Genomic DNA, 18,116 nt, shown 5'->3' with positions numbered 1-18,116 from the left:
CACAGTGAGAATGGGGAGATATACGCTATAAGGGCTACACCTAGGAGGGCTTATCTGCACATTTTCCCTTTAGTTTAATATAAAAATACACCTAGGAGTAATAAAGAATAATTCATATTAATAAAAAATGATATTGTAAAGAAAACAATATAAGTTAAAAGATAATTGAAAAAAAATGGATTTATTCAAAGAAAAGAGGAGAGAGGCCTAGGAGAGAGAATTTTCTTAAGTTTTAATCTTTAAATAAATATAATTTTTATATTTTAAATCCAATATTTACATAACATATATTAAATTAAAGCTCTTGTCATGATCTTTAATTTGATATGCATATCAAATATTATATAATTAGTCGAATTTCACAATTTTAAAAAAGAAATATGATGAGGGATAAGATCCTCATTAGTGCAGGATTTAATATGAACCTCATGGTTAAATAATATTCATATGCTATATTTATTATTGTACGTATTGGGGAACTAACAGCGCATGTAAAAGAGTAAAACAAAGGTGTGAAGATAAGCCTACCTTGAAGACGGCGCAGGCTTAGGAACTTAACCTGCACAACTATTCGAAGATATACCTGCACAGTTATCCGAGAATGCCTGCGCAGTCGATATACTTGCATAAGTTACCCGAGGACACCTACACTACCACTTGATTAAATATACCTGCGCAGCCATTAAGTCGATGCTTGCGCAAACTATCACAATTACCTTCTGATAAAGGCAAAAAGCTGCAAGTCCGTTAAAGCAAGGACAATCAACCGCGATAGTGACACCTGGAGTATGCCGTGCATGTTGAGTACATGCGAAGGAGAAAAAGACAATTGTACCCTTTATTTTCATCACCTATAAATACTAAGTCTGTAATGGTAGAAAGGATTTCGGTTTTACTCTATCACTGCGTACTTATACTAAAACACCTATTGTATCTGAAGAAAAATTATTCATCTAGAAACTTCTGAGTTAGAGCATGATTTACACTCCAGGTTTTTCTTTCTCACTAACTTATTAACTCTTTTGGGGTATGGATGATTTTGTGCTTCACCAAAATAAAATAGAAAAATAAGAAGTTAAAGAAAAAGAAAAAGAAAAAATTAAAGATGTATAGCTTATAAATAAACCTTCAATTTTATTCTAACTACAAAATTGCCACTCAATTTTGAAATTGAAAACTCCCTTTTTAATATAGTACTGGCATTTGCACTCGTGCACTGCACAAAAAATATTTTTATATTTTATTATATATAAAATTGATTATCATTTGATTATTATATAAAAATTCTAAATATAATTAAAAATACTATAATTTAAGATAAATATATTTTAGTTTAATATAAAATAATGAATAATAATTCATATTAATAAAAAATGATATTGTAAAAAAAGAAAACAATATAAGTTAAAAGATAATTGGAAAAAAATAGATTTATTCAAAAAAAGAGGAGAGAGGAGAGAGAATTTTATTAAGTTTTAATCTTTAAATAAATATAATTTTTATATTTTAAATCCAATATTTACATAACATATATCAAATTAAAGCTATTGTCATGATCTTCAATTTGATATGCATATCAAATATTTTATAATTAGTCGAATTTCACAATTTTAAAAAGGAAATAAAATAGAAAAATAAGAAGTTAAAGAAAAAGAAAAAAAAAAGATGTATAGCTTATGAATAAATCTTCAATTTTATTCTAACTACAAAATTGTCACTCAATTTTGAAATTGATTTGAAATCAATTTGAAATTGAAAACTCCCTTTTTAATATAGTATAGATAGATTATTTACAGCAACATAATTTTAGTGCCACGAAAAGATTATGTAATAAAATTTGTTATATCTTTAAATGTAATAAAATTAGATACATCCACATATTTACATGTATATTTTAATTATTACACATACAAATATTAGTAAATTTTGTTATATTTAAAAATGTAATATTTTTTGTGACATCTAAAACTATCATAAAATATTGTTGTTATACATAAGTATCACACTAACTCTCTCTCTCTCTCTCTCACACACACACACACACACACACACACTCACACAAATTAACCCACACATACAAATATTATTATATTATTAATAAAATTATATTTAAAAAAAATTAATTATAAAACATATTATCATAAAAAATAGCTACACTTTCATATATCACAAAACAACTAAACTTTGACATGTCACAAAAATAGTTACCTTTTCAATGTCACTAGATTAGTGACATGTCTTTATTTTTGTGATACCTGTAATAGCTACCCAACTACAATATGCCACCATTTCATTTAGTGATATTTATAAGTGTTATTATTTGTCAAAAATCATGTCTCCATTAGAATGTTTTATTCTAGTTTCTTGAATAGACTATTTTCTCTTAAATGGAAGTAACCTGCTTAGGGGGCTAAGCAGAAGTAGCCCTTTCTATGGAACGTCTTCAGCTGTAGGCTCCATTAGAGCATCCGCATCGCTTACACGATGCGGCCTACTCGTGTAAGGCGATGCAGCCCTTGCCTACACGAGGGCTACACGTTCTAACGTGTAGCCCATTTTCCCGTTGATGAAAGGCGCATGTGAAACACGCGCCATTAAAAAAAAATAGAAAATTCATTTTTTTGAATTTTGAATTTGAAGGCAGCTTTGAATGCCTCGGTTTGCGTGCAAATTTGACCGTTCGATTTTTTTCTTCTTCTCTTTATATTCTCTTTTCCGCCTTCTTCTTCCTTACTTTCACTCCACAATTCTCCTCTTTCAATCTACACCTTTCAAGCCTTTTCTTCTTTTTTCTTCCTACAATGGCGGAATCCGACCACGGTTCTTCGTCTGATTCATCTGACGGTGTAGCTCACGTGATCATGGAGGAGATAGAGTTGCAGAAACAATTGCTTGCTCAAATCTACACCCAACCGGCGCCGGAGCAGGGACGTGTTAAACGTCCCCGGTCATACGTCCACCGTGATCGTGAGGATGCCCATCTACGTCTTATGCAAGACTATTTCAATGACAATCCGACGTACGGACCTACATTTTTCCGACAGTGTTTTCGAATGCAGAAGGAGTTGTTCTTGCGCATCGTCGAGGCTGTTCAAGGTGAAGATACTTACTTCCAGATGACCACTGATGCAATAGGTCAGGACTCTCTCTCCCCTTTGCAGAAATGCACGTCATCTATCCACTGACTCAACCTAGAACACCTCTAGTTTGACTTGCAATAGAACAAGGACATTCTAGTGATGGTAAGTTGACCCAGTGTCATCTCTCAAGGAAAGTCTTAAAGGGCTTCTAGTAGTATCGTGGGAAAAAGTAATAAAAGAAAGCAGTAAAGAGTTTGATTATTAATCTAGAACTGAAACTTAAAACTGAATTAAAACCGAATTGTAAAATTACTAGGCGAATTAAATTATTAACCCTAGGCAGAATTAAAACAACTTAAATAAAATCTAACTTAAGAAATTAAGTACTTGTAAATTAAAAATAAAACTAATCTAGGCATGAAACTAAAGTGCATAATTTAAATTGCATAATTAAAAAGAAAGAATAAACATGAACTAAAAACATAAACATGATTAAACGAAAATAAATTGAATTGAAATACGAAATACCGTAAATGTCTTGAACGTGTAATTGTGTCACGCAATCACAATCCAATAAATAACTAAAAACTTAACTAAATCGAAAACTAACTAAAAACAATGAATTTTCAATACTATGAAAAAGAACTATGAAAGCAATAAATTCTAAATTTCGGATGCCAAGAGATCTCAAGGATGGAGTCTAAAACTATAGCAAAAGATAGATTTACAATAGAAATGAAACCCTATTTATAGACCTAGCTCTGGCGAGAATAAGCTGGAAAGTAATCGGTGCTGGCAAGAATAAACATAGCTGGAAAGTGATCGGTACTGGCAAGAATATGCGGAGCTGGAAAGAATAAACATAGCTCTGGAAAGTGAACTCCTATGATTATGCTTGGGAAAGGTAGTCAGCGTTGGCGAAATAGGCGGAGCTGGAAAGTAGTCAGCGCTGGCATTTATGGGCTGAGTTGAAAATGGCCAGCGCTGGCAGTTATGAGCTGATTTGAAAATGGCCAGCGCTGACAAGAATGGGTGGAGCTGAAAATGGTCAGCGCTGGCAAGAATGAGTTGAGTTGAAAATGGTCAGCGCTGGCATGAATGGGCGGAGCTGAAAATGGTCAGCGCTGGCAAGAATGGGCGCAGCAGGGCAGTGTGGCAGCAGGGCTGAATCTTTGGGAGCGAAGGCACTTGCATTTGGCAGCGCTGGCGTGATGCCGCGCTGAAAATGGAGAGTGAAGGTGCTGGAATTTGGCAGAGCGCAGCGGGCTAGATGGTCAGCGCTGTCGGAGAGGCGGCATTTGTGCGTGGCCTTGATTTGCTGCATCAGTGACTCGATGGCGTCGAAGTTGTTGGCGAGGGCGAGCTTGTGGATGATGGTGGCTTAGAGGGATTCATTGGGGTTGTGGTCTTTGCGGGTGGAGAGCTGGGCGAGGAGAGGGCAGCGCTGGCGGGTGGCAGCGCTGCCGCATGTGGCTGAGCGGGGTGGCTGGCAGCGCTGGCGTGTGGCGGTGTGGCTGGGCGGTCTTGGCAGCGCTGACGGGAGTGGCTGGCACTAAGCTCTGCTATGTCGATGTCTGCTAAAAATACCATTTTTAGCCCAAAAATCTCCAAAATTGCATTCTTCCATCTATAAACCTAAATCTCCTGCAAAGCATCAAACAAACCATAAAACACACCAATTTCCAGAAGATTTAATTTAAAATATGCACATGCAAACCCCTAAAATTAGAACAATTAAGCATAATTATCCACCAATTAGCCACCGGCGTCAGTGCGGATACTTTTGACGAGTATCTCAAAGTCGTCGACTCTACCGGGCGTGTATGCCTCATGAAGTTCTGCAAGGCTGTCATCCGGGCTTTCGGAGCCCATTATCTGCGCCGTCCAACGCCGGAGAACATCACACGCCTTACTCAGATGCACGAGGCGCGACATGGATTTTCCGGGATGCTCGGGAGTCTTGATTGTATGCATTGGGGATGGAAGAATTGCCCTAAGGCGTGGCACGACGCATATACACGCGGTGATCAAGGGGAGCCAACCTTAATCTTGGAGGCCGTTGCATCCCACGATCTGAGGATTTGGCATGCCTTCTTTGGTGTCACTGTTTCGAACAACGACATCAACGTTCTCAACCAGTTGCCTCTCTTCGCCGACGTGTTGGATGGAACGGCCCTGCCTGTGCTCTTTCAGGCGAACCATCGCTACTACCAGATGGGCTACTACTTGTGCGACGGCATATATCCGGAGTGGCATTGCTTCGTCAAGAGTCCACCGATGGTGACAAATCAGAAGGAGGCGAGATTCAAGAAGATGCAAGAATCGGCACGAAAGGATGTCGAACGTGCCTTTGGAGTCCTTCAAGCTCGGTGGGGAATCATTCGCAGTCCCGCGCGTAATTGGTACCTGGAGCACCTCCGGGACATCATGTTGTGTTGCATCATTCTCCACAACATGATTGTAGAGCACGAAGGTGAAGGAGCAACCAATTGGAGAAATGACGACGCGGGACATGGGGCGTCTAGCAGTGACTCGACGGAGAGTGGTCGAGCAACCCCAGTTTCCTTCGAGGAATATGTGCAAAGAGATACCCTTCTCCGTGATAGGCAGTTGCACGCCGCGCTCCAATATGATTTGATGGAGCATGTTTGGGCACGTTTCGGACCTCTAGGGTCGGAATAGTTATTTCTAGGATTTGTTTTTATTTTATTAAGTTTTATGTAATTTGTAGGATTTCAAAATTAATGCAATTTAAATTTCAAGTAAATTGTGTGATTTAAATTTATGCAATTAAACTTAAATGAAAAATAAAAAAATCAAAACTAAAAAAATCATGTAGGCTATTATGTAACCCCAATGCAGTCTCTTTATACCATGTGGTCCCCCTCATAAAGTAAGCTATCATGTAACACCAATGTGGATGCTCTTAAAAGTTGATTGTAACTAATTTGTGTGGTTTCCTGGTGGTGGTGGATGATTTGAAGTTGACTGGCGAAGACTCCATTAGAAGTTGATTGTAACTAATTTGTAATGCTTGTGGATCTTTCAACATATAAATTCGATATATTAGTTGGACGAGGTATGTCACAAGAAATTTTCATATTGGAAAGAATTAATAGATTCCAGCTAAATGAGGAGATGGTGGGTAGGCCTGATAGTGGCGGTGGTGGGCATGTCGACGCGGTGGCAAGTGGTGAAGTCACAGGCGCAGACTGATGTGAATCTGGGTGTTGGATGCAGCAGTACAAAAGCCACAAATGTATCTGACTTTATGAACAATCTCAACGCCACCTTCTCGGACCTCCGAACTCAGCTGTCGGAGGACAAGCGGTTCGCGACGGCGCAGTATGAGATTCCGTCGGAGCCCGTTTACGGCATGGTCCAGTGCAGAGACTACATGTCTCAAATTGAGTGTTTGGCCTGCTACGCCACCGCATTATCGGCGATCATGAGCTGCACGAACAATAACGTCACCGGTGGTCGAGCTGTCTTTGATGGCTGTTTCCTCAGGTAATCTATCTCCACTCTTATAAACAAATGCAACTTCCACGAGATACTGATTGTTGGAGTTGATGAGGTATGAGAGCTACGAGTTCTACGCAAGGACAAGCGAAAACTGGCTAAGATGTGATGGATCAGCATCTGGGGCAACCGGTTTCACCGAAGAGGGAACGAAACTGCTGAGTGATCTTCAAGTGGCAACTCCAAAGATACTAAACTATTTTGCAGCAAGTAGGAGGAAGACCCCAGACTCAACAGTTTATGGGGTGGCGCAGTGTGCTCACACAGTTAGCTCAGGTGGCTGCCAAGGTTGCTTGACCGCCGCCTACGAAAACTTGCGAAACTGTTTCCCTCGGACAGATGGGAGGGTTGTTGATGCAGCATGTTTTATGAGATATTCCAATCAACCATTCTTTTCTGATAATCACACAACCGATATCCAACCATTCTTACAACCACCGCCAGGTAATATATATTTTATTTATTCTCTGTATTATGGAGTAATTTTTACATAACTAAAACATAGAAATTGTACTCTGTTTCAGGGAGTTCAGTGAATGAAAAGGCAGTGATAGGGGGAGCGATTGGAGGTGCTGGACTACTTGTGATTATAGTTACTATATTGATCTGGTACAAGTTTTCAAGACAGCTCAAATACGCTCTAATAGGTATATTAATTATACATCTCTTTATCTTATAAGCATCTTCATCTAAGCCAAGTTTATATTATATTTCTCCCTGTTTGTCCAGGTAACATTTTGGGTGCAACCGAGTTGCAACGTCCCAATAGATTCAGCTACAAGGATTTGAAAGAAGCAACAAATAATTTTAGTGAAGGAAATAAAATAGGACAAGGTGCCTTTGGTGCAGTATACAAGGTGAAGTTAATTAGTTTTGATTAATTTGTAATGTGTAAGTAGTAGTGCTGAATGAAAACGTTACACTTGAACAGGCGACGTTGAGAAATGAGAGTGTGGTTGCGGTGAAGAAGCTGGATATAAGCAACAGCAGAGCAAAGGCAGATTTCGAGAGCGAAGTAAGGCTTATAAGCAATGTTCATCACCGCAATCTTGTCCGTCTATTGGGATGCTACACCAAGGGAACTGAGCAGCTTCTCGTCTACGAGTTCATGGAGAACAAAAGCCTCGACATATACTTATACGGTATGTATACTCAAACTCAACACCTAGCTAATTTTCTTCTTCTTGCTTTCATTTAATTATTTTGTGTAAATGTAATAGGTGAAAAACGAGGAATGTTGAGCTGGAAACAACGGGTTGATATAATATTTGGGACAGCAAGGGGAATTGCATATTTGCATGAGAATTACCACGTAACCATCATACATCGAGACATCAAGCCGGGCAATATCCTACTCGACAATGACTTTCAAGCCAAGATTGCAGATTTTGGTTTGGCAAGGCTTCTTCCTGAGAATCAGAGCCATCTTAGCACTAATTTTGCAGGCACACTGTAAGTAATGAATTCTTATGTAATTGCAAATAAGCATTTATTGATACATATATATGATATGATGATGAATTAATCAGAGGGTATACAGCACCAGAATACGCCATCGGCGGCCATTTGTCTGAGAAAGTCGACATCTACAGCTTCGGAATTCTGATCCTCGAGATCATCAGCGGCAGAAAATGCAGTGACATGAACCCCGATTCCACCGCTGAATATCTACTTAATGAGGTACGTGAAATTAAGTACAAAATCATTTAAATTGATTTGTGTTGATCTTGATCATGATTTGAATATGCAGGCGTGGAAGTTATACGAGAGAGACATGCACCAGAATCTAGCGGACGAGGCGTTGGAGTTGACGGAACAAGAAGTGGGGGAATTGATAAAAATGGTAGAAATTGCTATGTTGTGTGTACAGTCACCGGCTTCATCGAGGCCAAGCATGTCCCAACTTATCATGATGATTTCGGACGATGGATCGGTGAGGCTGCAGAGGGCTGTGCGGAGGCCTTCTTTCGATTATAGGATGAATGGATTAGTTGGTGAAGATGGGCCGCTTTCTGCAGATAAATCTGCATCTCATGCTACTGTCTCCATTACCCAATTTACTGGCCGCTAGCTTCTTCATTTTCAAATTAAACTACTTTTCAACTGCTTTTGCATCTATTTCTCAATGTTATTTTCTTGAAAATGTTTTTGTTTTGTGGATGTTTGCACAGGGAGATAAGTTGGATGAGTTTTATGAATTGTTTAATGGAACATATATACCATGTCCTCTATTATTAAATGTGTACTACATTACCAACCAAAAAAAGTTATGCATGTTATATACTATGGAAGTGTTTTATACTAATTCCTCCGCGTCCTATAAAAATAATTTTAATTTTTTATTTGGAACGTTCAAAAAAAATAATTATATTTTATTTGCAGACATTATCCTATAACAAATCAATACATATTATGTAGCTTGATATATCAACTTATTTATCTATTCTACTATATAGGACTCGTCATTTTAATTTAACCTAAGCTGCATTATCCATTAAGATAAGGTGAATCTCTTTATCTACTCACAATACACTCGGCTACAATAATTAAAACTAGTAGCACTCGTTCGTAAAACTATTTTATGGGATGGAGCGAGTAGTTTTGTGTATATGCAGGCGTGGAAATTATATGAGAGAGGTATGCATCAAAATCTAGCGGACGAGGCGTTGGACTCGAACGAATATCAAGTAAGTTGTGCGTGTGCGTGCAGTCACCGCCTTGTTCGAGGCCAACCATGTCTCAGCTTATTTGGATGCTTGGGCTGCAAAGGGCGTGACAAGGTGGGTCTTGCTCAAATAGCTTTGTTTCTACAAATGAATCTGATGCCACTGCCTCACAAAATACAGAGCAAACAGAGAGTTGCATGAATAACAACTTTTTCATGTTTTGCATTTTTGCAATTCTAGCTACTTTGATGAACATGTATTAATATTTTAAAACTTTATAATATGTATATATATAATGCCTTTTAATTTTGAATCAAATAGTATATATTTTTTGATGTACCCATATTGTATGATTTATTTAATTCCATTTATACACTAATTTTAGGAAATAAGTTATTCTTTAAAAATCTAAACCATCGTCTACAAATATTAGCGTCATATTTAATTGAAAAGATCTAAAATAAATTTCCTTAAAAAAATTCCGTCAACAATGATAAAATTCATTAAACTATTAACATAACCTTGAGTGCAAAAACCTTGTTTTTGATTACGAAAGAATATGATACGAATATTGTATAGTTGCCATCTGTGCATAGAGTTTAGATACTGTATAAATCTTTCCCCTCAATAGCTTTCACACTATCTTCAACTCACTTCCCTTAACTTGTACATGTACGCTTCTTTGTTTCATAGTATACATGTATAGGGAGCGAGACAGAGGCAAGTGTATTATTGTTTCTGAAATTTTAGTCCTTTTTCAAGATTATTTTTATATCAAACTTCCAACCTTGGTCGCCAAGTTTCATCTCCATCTTCTCCTTTTCTTTTTCATCCTTCACATATATATATGAATTTATACAAGTTGGAGTGTGTCAAGGTTTAGAAGTAATGGAGTTGTTGAGAGTAGCAGTCGCAGTTGTTATAATTGTGTCATTCATGCGGCCCATGGTGGTTTTCCTCCGCCGCCTATCAGCAACCACGTCGGAGCAGCATTCGCTCTGGATTCATTTGACAACAACGAAAGGGCCATGAATCTAGTCGAAAACGCCAAACTCCAGATGCGTGCAACACAATCTTGTTGGGTACGAAAATCTATTTGGCGGCTGTACAAAAGATCGCCGCCGACCAAGATTTCAAGGGCAGACTCACGTGGGATCTCAGCGATTGCTTTCAGAAGCATTCCGGCCTTCCCTTATTGCTTTCATCCTTGTACTGTTTTATTGCGGCTAATCTAAGTATGACTAATATTTCAGAATTCATGCGTTCAAGCATCAAACGGAGAGGTTGGTGAACGAACTGAAAAGATCTGCAGAGGATAAGTTACACAGCATTGAAGAGCGTGGCAAGACTTTACTACTAAACTCCCAACATATTCATGGCACGTTGGCCTCAATCGATCAGCAGACTCAGCAGGTCGCAGAGACGTCAAGAAATCGTACACATTGTCAAGACTTATTCGGAGCAATCCAAGGGGATAGCAGCTGCTCAAGTGGATATGATACAAGGCCAGACCTACAATCGTTGCTTCATGATTCCTACACTCCCAGATTTCCAATTTAAGGGACGAAACAGCTGAAATCGAAAAAGAGGTTAGCCAGGCTATGATTTCAAGAATGACTAGTCTGCATAACAAAGCAGACGGCATTGAGAATTTGACAGCAACTTCTTTGGATAATCAGAAGCTGCTTCTGGACACGCAGATGGCCGCCATGGAAGGCCTTCGTCTTCAATCACAAGCACTCGAAGAAAGCAGGTATATTTCAAATTACATAACCCGACATAGAGTGTATTGAGATGCAGGGGTACTTTGCAAAAGTTGTCCGAATTCTGGAAGAGGCAGCAAGAGGAGCTGCTCAATCGTCAAGAGGAACTGCATCGAGCACATAATCAACTTGCACACAACTCCAAGACAATACTATTTGCTCAGGTAATTACATCATTTCTAACTAAAAATTTCTCATACATTAATTTGGACATTTGTTTTGCAGGAAGCGTTTGAGTCAAAGCAGGCAGGAATGCTGAACACCTTAGACAAGCTGTTTGCGCTGCACAACGCGATGCTGATAGAATCGAGATCAATCAAGATCTTCATCATCTATTCACTCTTGATGCTCCTGCTCTACTTGTTCGCAAGCATGAAATAAACCTACAACGTTCGACCACGCCTTCACCTCGGTGAGACCAATGCTCGTTGCCAAATTCTTTCTCATTAATATTATCCTTTTCCATTAAACAAAATTGGTTGGATTTTTACAGCATTGTGTGCTGCGTTCTCGATCGAGCTATGCGCGCTGCGCTGCAGCTTTGAGCATGAGACTTGGATCCTGACGTCGACTAGATCAGTGTTCCTACTTCTGGCCTCCATCAAAATTTTATATTCCATCTACACGTACAGGTTAGCTGTGGAATAAAATGAAGTATATTTTATTAGATAAAGTGGATTAAATTTGAGAATGGTGCAGAGACTATGAAGTGCTGAATCATGAGATGCTTTTGAGAATGATGGAAAAGATTAATGGAATAGAAAGAAAGCAAGAAGAGAGTGAGGTTGAGTGGTCTTCGTGGATCGATGAAGATCTACCAGAAGATGTAGGGATGTTGGAGGATCCAGATTACGATTTTGCAGAGCAAGTTGGAGACAATTCAAATAAATACTAGTTCTATTTTCTAGCAATTGACTATACTTTTTTTGTTGTTTTTTATAGGGTTAATTATATATAATATCACGAACTTTGCCCGAAATCCATTTTCCCCACGATCTTTAAAAATTCAATTTTTTATCAAATACTTTGACATTTGTTTAATTTCCCCAGGATATTTTTTTTACCCTCAAATCGGAATCGACATAGCTTCCATGTGGCTCACCGATACATGTCCGATAAATTAAACGATGCGTTTCAGTTTAAACATTAAAACCCTCGTTTCAACAATCAGTAATCAGTGCCACCAATGGGCGAAGCATCGGTGCCAGCAATCAGCGCACTGGTTTGGAAGACTGGAAACACAAAGCAATCGGCGCTACTGGTTTGGAAGACCTCGACACGAAGACTTCCACACTGGTCTGGAGAGGAACCCTTCGACAGAGGTGGTGGAAAGGAAAGCAATCGTTTTTCTAGCGCCAAAAGCAATCTTTGATTTCCTTTTGCCCAATAAAAATGAGAAATTAAAAGAAATTAGCGTTTTTTTATTATGATTTAATATTATATGTGTAATTTAAAATTCATACATATTCCACGTCAGCGTTACGTGTAAAATTAAATCCACGTCACTGCTATGTCATTTTTTCGGTCATCGGAAAAAAAAATCGTAGGGAAATTGAACAAATGTCAAAGTATTTGATAAAAAATGAAATTTTTAAAGATCGTGGGGAAAATGAATTTCGGGCAAAGTTCGTGATATTATATGCAATTAATCTTTTTTTATACCATGTTTTTTTTTTTTCAAAATCAGATTGTCATAAATTAAATGAGCAACATAAAATTACGTGTCAAAAACTTGTGTGCTTTCAATTCGATATTCACTATAATTATATATAATTAAAATTTATTGATATTAATATTTATTAATCATAATTAGAATTTAATTAGATTAGATGTACGGTGACACCGAATGTACAATGTAGGCAATTCAATCCACTTTCAGAAAAATCTTAAAAGTTAGAAAGTAAATAAATAAGATAAAACCACCTAGAGCCTTTGGCACATACTGACGCAGGGGAGGGCATCCATTTGGGCTTGGGTCTGTGGGGCTTTTTGGAATTGGAATTTTAAAAAAACTAGTATGTACTTTATAGTTTTCTAAATAATTTGTTTTTTTGAAAGGATTTTCTAAATAGAATTTCGTTCTAAATTGTTCTATTTTTTTCACTTTTTTTGTTGAATTCTTAAGTTTCTTATGTTATTGGTTGTTACTAACATTTTGAAGTTGTTTACTTGTAAACCAAACTTGGCCCACATGAGATGGACCCAGACTTGAGACAACTTCGAGGCTTAGAGGTAATTGGGCCTATTGAGCCTGTAAGGAATGTTTGGATGATCAATATTCTCTCTGCCTAATTTTTTATTTCATACCAAAACTAAAAATCAAAATAAATTCCTAAATTGAAGTGAATGATAAATTCCAGAATCCGGCCAAAACTGATCATCATAAAATTATTATTGAGCACAGTATTCCCTTGGCATTTTCTTGATTCACCAAACAGAAACCCCACTACTTAATGCCTAAAACTTTACTATCTATCACAATTGAAATTTTGGGCCCACTAACTAACTGTGAGAGAATAAGAATAAAGCTTGAAAAAAAAAGAGTTTGAAAACTTGGTACTAGTTATCAATTCAATGTTTGTTTTATTTGTATTTAATGGAATCAAAATCAAAATTAGGTAGATGAAGAATCCATGGCTTAAATTTAGAGCTGCCAATTGGCAAGCTGCTATAACTCGGGCGGGGCCTGCAATTTTTGGCGGGTTAGAGAAACATCATTATATTTCAACCCTAACCCTGCGTCGATCGGGTTTGTGGGCCACCCAAAAGAATGTTAATAGTAATAAGTATTATGATGATGAATAATTTTATTATTTTATCTATAATATATTAAAAAGATAATATTCAATTTAAAATCAATTTCAGTGATAATGTTGTAGTTATAATAAAATTGAACGTTTATTTGTAAATTGTATATATTTTTTTCTTCATCTTCTTATTTCTTTATAAAATTATGAAATTCGAATAATTATAAAATATTTAATATGTACATCAATTAAAAATCACAATAAGAGCTTTAATTTAATGTATACATTTTATGGAAATATTTGATTTAAAATGTAAAAGTTATATTTATTTAAAGATTAAAATTGAAAAAAAAATCTCTCTCATCTCTTATCTTTTTTTAAAATAAATTTATTTTAAACTTTTTTCATTTTAAACTTTTTCCATTTTTTTTTTCATTTTAAACTTTTTTTTTGCCTTTTTATAATATCAATTTTTATTGTGAACTCTTCTATGTTTTCGTATATTTTTAATATTCAGCTTAAATATATTTAATTAACATTATTTTTTATTATATTTATAAATATGATAATTGAATTGGAATCCATTTTATATAAATATAAAAGTTATTCAAACATTTTTCGTGCATTGCTAGTTATAATATTATTCAATAACTATTTTTTTTAACTATATATACAGTATTATGATCATTAATTAATAACATCAAGCACAAGTCATTAGTAGGATGATAAAACAATCTAAGGCCTATGATAAAATGGGCCAACCAGTCTTAAAACGGGCCAACCAGTTTAGACGTGTACCTTCAAACGGGCCTAACAACTTCAAACAGACCTACTAATTTTGTGACATGAGGCCTGAGACCCGACCGGCCAAACTAAGGATATCAAATCAAAAGATTTAGAAGCTAAAAAAAAAAAAGAGTTAAAATTTAGGATAAATTCGTTATTATAATGTTTATGAAAATACATTTTGATTACGAATTTTTATTTGACAATAGTATTCTTATAGATTCACGTTACGAAGAGCCATCAAAATCATTGGAGAACAGTAGTTCAAACTGTAAGGAACGATTTAAATTTTGAATCAATCTGCAAAATAATTGCACAACAGTTTTAAGTAATAAGATGTGAAAAGAAGTTAGAGGAGAGCAATATTTGTAAAAAAAATGATAGTCCATAATATAAAAAAATAATAGTAGTAGTAATAAGGTATGGACATGGAGTAAGGAGACAAAGGCATAGTACAGCAGCACAAATGGGCGCGCTTTAAATGCGGAGTAGACAATACGGTCAGCGACTTTCGTGAAGGACATTGTCAGTCTCTACTACGCCAGGCCCCTTAACCATGCAAAGATGTGAAAGCTCATTCACACTCAACATATACATACACTCACCTAATTTATACATATACTCATTTCCGAATTTAAACTAAGAAATATTTCTCTCATGTTTTTTTTTTTTCTCTTAGAACCAAACGGAATTGACATAAAATTAAGAAATGGGTTTCCTTTTCTCCAAGTCCAGCTATACTCTACATGCTCAACATTGTCCTTAAATAATCGAAACTGCAATAATGTTAAGAGTGACAAATTAAATACTCACTTTCTCATAATTTGGGGTGTATGCATAACATAATCCTTAAGCAATTAATAATAGATGCAACTTTTATTATTTTTAAAATGGTGAATATATTAGGGTGAGCAAAAAATCCGAAACCGAATAACCGAACCGATCCAAATCAAAATTTTAAAATATGGTTCGGTTTTTTCGGTTCGGTTCGGTTTTTTTCCATAAAATTTTGGTTTTTCGATTCGGTTCAGTTCGGATTTTTTAAAACCGAACAAAACCGAAAAATCGAATTATATTTATAATATATATATATATATATATATATATATAATATTTTAATTATAATTTTATAATATCTAACTTCTAATATTTTTTTAATTTTATAGTTTTTTTTTTGGAATTTTCGGTTTTTTTTTTTTGAAAATTTCGATTTTCTTCGGATTAATTCGGTTTTTCGGTTCGGTTCGGTTTTAATTATAAAAATTTCGGTTAATTCGGTTCGATTCGATTTTTTTTTAAGCCGAACTAAAATATAATTTAGTTTGATTTTAGCAAAAACCGAACCATATAACCAAATGTTCACCCCTATTTATACCAGTGGGTGTGGGTGTATGTATCATTTGCTTCATCTGGTAATTTCTTCACACACTGACACTATGAATAGATATATAATATTTTGAAGAGTAATGCTAAACAGCCACATTGTGGCTGCCCACAATTTACTTAAGTAGAAAATAATTTAATTTATTTAACTTATTTTTTAAAATAAAAATAAGATTTAGTCATTTTATCATATTCTCTACATTATAGTAATTTTTTTGCAATTTTTTGGTAACTTTTTTATTTTTATTAAAAAATAAATTAAAAATAAAAAATGCAAAAAAAAATTAAAAAAATAAGTACAATATAGAGAATATAATAAAATAACTAAATCCTGTTTTTATTTAAAAAAATAAATTAAATAAATCGAGATTATTCTTATTATATTATTGTGTGGGTGGCCACAGTGTGGCTGCATAGATTTATTGTATTTTGAAACCCAAAACGAAATACATCGACACAATATTTATCTCCATTATTTAGACATATCTATAAGCCATAAAATTATCATAGTAAATGTAAGCAAATACTCCCTCCGTCCCGCTATTCATGGCACGTATTCCATTTTGGGTTGTCCCACCGATAATGGCTCGTTTCTATTTTAGGAAATAATAAGGGGGTAGTTAGTGTTCATTAAATCACTAATTAACACCCTAATAAAAAACCTACTTTAATTAAAAAGAAAACACTCTCTCTCCCTAACTCGTCAATCACTCTACCCCCCTCTTTCTCTCCCGATTGCTCTCTTTCTCGCAGCTGCTACAACCTCGCCGCCTCTCCTCTTCCACGGCGACGGTGCGGTGACTCTGCTTCCCCCTCACGCCTCCACCCGCTTCCACTGCCGCACCTCACCATCTCCACCCTCTTGCGCCTCCACCCTCGCACCTCATCGGCACCGCCCTTCACTTGTGCGCCGCCTCCTGCACGCTGCACCCTCCACTGCAAATCCCTTCCTCCATCGCCTCCACTGTAGTGGTGGAGAAAAAAATCCTAGCAGCAGCGGCTTGAGCGAGAAGACGGTGCAGATCTTGGCTTCAATAATCGGGTCGCCGCCTCCACCCTTTGTGCCGTCTCCTCCGCGCCCCTTTCTGAAATCCGACGAATAGCAACGACGGCGGCTTGAGCGAGAAGATGATGCAAAGGGAAGGAACCCTAGCAGCGGCGACGATGCAGATCTTGGCTCAATAATTGGGTCGCCGCCTCCACTGCCTCCATCGACTTCATAGGCGCAGATTGTGGATTTGGTGATCTAGGAATTTTTTTGGTTTGTTGCCGGAGATGAAAGTTGGCTGGATTTGTTGTCGGATTTGGATTTGGTGATTTAGTGATTTGGGGATCTAAAGATTTGCCAGATTTTTTTGGTTTGTTGTCGGATTTGGTGTGTTGGCAACCAGAGAGAAATGATAGTTGGCTGTTGTCGGAGATGAAAGGAAATCGGCGGTCGCCGGAGATAAAGGGAAGTCGACGGCAGGCCGGTCAAAAATGAGTGTTGTCTATATGTTAATGGTTGGCTGCGTGAATTAAAATAACACTACACATTAATCATCCTTAATTTTACACTCCTTAATCTCCGTGTCGAAAAGTAACGAGCCATGAATAGCAGGACGGAGGGAGTATTATATTTACAATAAATCTATGCAGCCACACTGTGGCCACCCACACACTAATATAATAAGGATAATCTTGATTTATTTAATTTATTTTTTTAAATAAAAATATGATTTAGTTATTTTATTATATTCTCTATATTGTACTTATTTTTTATTTTTTTTTTTTGCATTTTTTATTTTTTATTTATTTTTTAATAAAAATAAAAAAGTTACCAAAAAATTGCAAAAAAATTACTATAATGTAGAGAATATGATAAAATGACTAAATTTTATTTTTATTTTAAAAAATAAGTTAAATAAATTAAATTATTTTCTACTTAAGTAAATTGTGGGCAGCCACAATGTGGCTCTTTAGCATTACTATGGATGTATACGTATAGATGTAGATATATATGGGGCAGTTCCCATCTCTACCTAGGGCAGAGGGATTGGTAATAAATACAACTGCAAAGAAACCACAATTCTATTCTCTCATAATCATACTGCCATGATGGCCTTCTGATAGTCCCCTAGCCCCTATCTATTCGTATCCCCCCCCCCCACCCCACCCCACCCCACCCTC

At 36.3% G+C, this 18,116-nt stretch overlaps 1 protein-coding gene and 1 pseudogene across 1 annotated transcript; both read left to right on the top strand.

The window, feature by feature from the left end:
• The first annotated feature begins 6,122 nt into the window (after window positions 1-6,122).
• On the top strand, window positions 6,123-8,907 carry LOC131021909 (cysteine-rich receptor-like protein kinase 2). The gene is made up of 8 exons (XM_057951247.1): window positions 6,123-6,590; window positions 6,658-7,046; window positions 7,127-7,249; window positions 7,332-7,459; window positions 7,534-7,744; window positions 7,823-8,054; window positions 8,132-8,282; window positions 8,353-8,907. Exons 1-8 carry the CDS (start codon window positions 6,211-6,213, stop codon window positions 8,671-8,673), a joined length of 1,935 nt encoding a protein of 644 aa, XP_057807230.1. The 5' UTR covers window positions 6,123-6,210; the 3' UTR covers window positions 8,674-8,907.
• A 1,215-nt stretch (window positions 8,908-10,122) lies between these two features.
• LOC131023482 (protein GAMETE EXPRESSED 1-like) lies at window positions 10,123-11,942 on the top strand (annotated as a pseudogene).
• Window positions 11,943-18,116: the final 6,174 nt, after the last annotated feature.

Source organism: Salvia miltiorrhiza, chromosome 4 (assembly GCF_028751815.1).
Source record: "Salvia miltiorrhiza cultivar Shanhuang (shh) chromosome 4, IMPLAD_Smil_shh, whole genome shotgun sequence".
In the NCBI taxonomy this organism is placed as follows: Eukaryota; Viridiplantae; Streptophyta; class Magnoliopsida; order Lamiales; family Lamiaceae; genus Salvia; species Salvia miltiorrhiza.
This window is presented reverse-complemented; position numbering and strand designations above follow the sequence as displayed.

Bases quoted from the DNA above. Each gene is read 5' to 3' on its own strand.
- LOC131021909 (XM_057951247.1), top strand. From the start codon at position 6,211: ATGAGGAGATGGTGGGTAGGCCTGATAGTGGCGGTGGTGGGCATGTCG. The intron at 7,460-7,533 runs GTGAAGTTAATT...ACACTTGAACAG, and splicing joins CCTTTGGTGCAGTATACAAG to GCGACGTTGAGAAATGAGAG. The intron at 8,283-8,352 runs GTACGTGAAATT...TTGAATATGCAG, and splicing joins CTGAATATCTACTTAATGAG to GCGTGGAAGTTATACGAGAG.